Source organism: Octopus bimaculoides, chromosome 1 (assembly GCF_001194135.2).
Source record: "Octopus bimaculoides isolate UCB-OBI-ISO-001 chromosome 1, ASM119413v2, whole genome shotgun sequence".
Classification (NCBI taxonomy): domain Eukaryota; kingdom Metazoa; phylum Mollusca; class Cephalopoda; order Octopoda; family Octopodidae; genus Octopus; species Octopus bimaculoides.
In genome coordinates, this window is record NC_068981.1 from 94,229,558 (window position 1) to 94,231,648 (window position 2,091).

General features: G+C 38.7%; 2 protein-coding genes across 2 annotated transcripts in view; one reads left to right on the forward strand and one right to left on the reverse strand.

Annotated features, from left to right (window-relative positions):
- Positions 1-1,994, reverse strand: part of LOC106875285 (endonuclease/exonuclease/phosphatase family domain-containing protein 1) — an 84,708-nt gene extending 82,714 nt beyond the window's left edge. The window contains exon 1 of the mRNA XM_052968280.1: positions 1,888-1,994. The gene's annotated coding sequence lies outside the window, so the exon portion shown is untranslated. The remainder of the gene's footprint in view (positions 1-1,887) is intronic.
- Positions 722-2,091, forward strand: part of LOC106873161 (enoyl-CoA delta isomerase 2) — a 37,546-nt gene continuing 36,176 nt past the window's right edge. The window contains exon 1 of the mRNA XM_014920387.2: positions 722-838. Coding sequence (XP_014775873.1) covers positions 783-838 — 56 coding nt within the window. The 5' untranslated portion in view covers positions 722-782. The remainder of the gene's footprint in view (positions 839-2,091) is intronic.

Here is a 2,091-nt window from a genome sequence, read left to right on the forward strand (position 1 = left end):
ATGCATTCAGAGACTTAGCTGATATTGTTTTTGTATTGGCTGTGTGGTAAGTAGCTTGCTTACCAACCACATGGTTCCGGGTTCATTCCCACTGCATGGCACCTTGGGCAAGTGTCTTCTACTATAGCCTCGGGCCGACCAAAACCTTGTGAGTGGATTTGGTAGGCGGAAACTGAAAGAAGCCCGTCGTATATATGTATATGTATATATATATATATATATATATAATAAATGAGTATATGCATATATACGTACAAGTATGTGCATACCTACATCTACCTGTATATATAGGTGCATATCTGGGTACAGGACATTGCAAACAAAATGTAGACAAAAAAAATAATAATAACCAGAGTACAGAAAACACACGGGCCACACAGAGAACATTTTCCTTCATCAGCTACCCCCATTCTAACACAGGTGTTTCGTATGTGTTTGTGTTTGTCTCAACATCACTTGACAACCGATGCTGGTGTGTTTACGTCTCCGTAACGTCGCTGTTCGGCAAAATAGACCGATAGAATAAGTACTAGGCTTCCAAAGAATAAGTCCTGGGGTCGATTGCTCGACTAATGGCGGTGCTCCAGCATGGCCGCAGTCAAATGACTGAAACAAGTAAAAGAGAGAGTATTTGTAAAAAATATATTTTCCCCTCGAAGTCAAAAATGCAGTTCCTCACCACCAACCATCAATCATAGTACTCAAGAGTTATGTCCCATGAAAATTTGATCTCACATATTGTTTCTTCGTCTGTACAGAACATACATTAGTCAGTGGCCAGCATGATCCGAAGTTTATTTTCCGCTCCTAAGTTTAGGACTCTAGTATCCTATACTAGGTAAGTAAGAAGTTTATACTTGTAATTCTTTTTTTTTATATCAATTAGTTTCATATTAGTTTTAATTCTGCAATATATATATATTTTATGAAGATCGTAACTATACATACACAAACTTTTACTTGTTTATGTCAGGTCAAAAACTGGAGACATTTACTAACGCTTATCAAAAAGCAAAAGGAAACAAAAGCCATATGATTTAGTTATAAAATAAAGGATAAATAGTTAAATAGTTAAACCATCAAATTTCACATATATTTTTTGCTTGATTATTCACTTTCAACAGTAATTATCCTCATTACCTTCAATTCCGTGAAAATCGAATTAACGAGAGTTACCTGGTTGTGGGTGTTTGTTTAGTCGCAGGTTAGGCTTGATCGACTCGGTACAAAAAGAGTAAAGATAGGGTACAATCTAGACCACTACCGGGCGTATCCCTTTCTCATACTTAAAGCGTTTTAGTCGTCCCTTGTTAACGCTTCTGCACAAACTTGACGTCGACCAGGCACTTCTCACATTTTTGTCACCCGAGTGAACTGGAGCAACATGAAATAACGTGCCCCATCTCAAAGTACAACGTGTCTCTGGGATCGGGGATCGAACTCACAACCTTACTACTAGGCTTCACGTCATCTCGAATGAATAGATCTACGATCAAAGACATTCCAATTCTTTTTTTTTGTCTATGTGCAAGGAACCTAGAACAACATTATCTGGTGTGTCCTTTTCTAAGACGGTAGGCTGGGATTCGAGAGAGATTTGGTTGCTTTTCCTCGATGCTCGAGCAGCGACGTAAGGCTTCCTTGTTGGCTCGCCTCTGCGTGGTCTCTTGATCTGCTAAAAATAGCAGCTCAAATTACACACTACCGTCTTAAAAATTGGAGGATGCGTTGGATAGTACTAAACACAACGTTTGAAACAAAGACCAGATGGTAACGACCCGAAACACCTTTGATCATAAGATCTGATATATTTCATGACAGAGGCTGAAAAACAAATGGAAAATAAACATCGATGGTTGATTAATCATTGACAGTAATTTAACTTACAGTGCTCGTCTTGCATTTGATTCTAGTTGTTGTTTATCTTCCAGATAAATTCTGATCGCGCAGGCTCACGGTCAAAGACATTCTGTCCATGACCATCTGTTTCTTTTTTTCAACGTATCGGAAAGACCCCCCCCCCACCATTTGCTCCCAAATTTGTTTATTTTTTTATTGTCAAAAACACCCGTTTCCGGATACAGAGGTTCC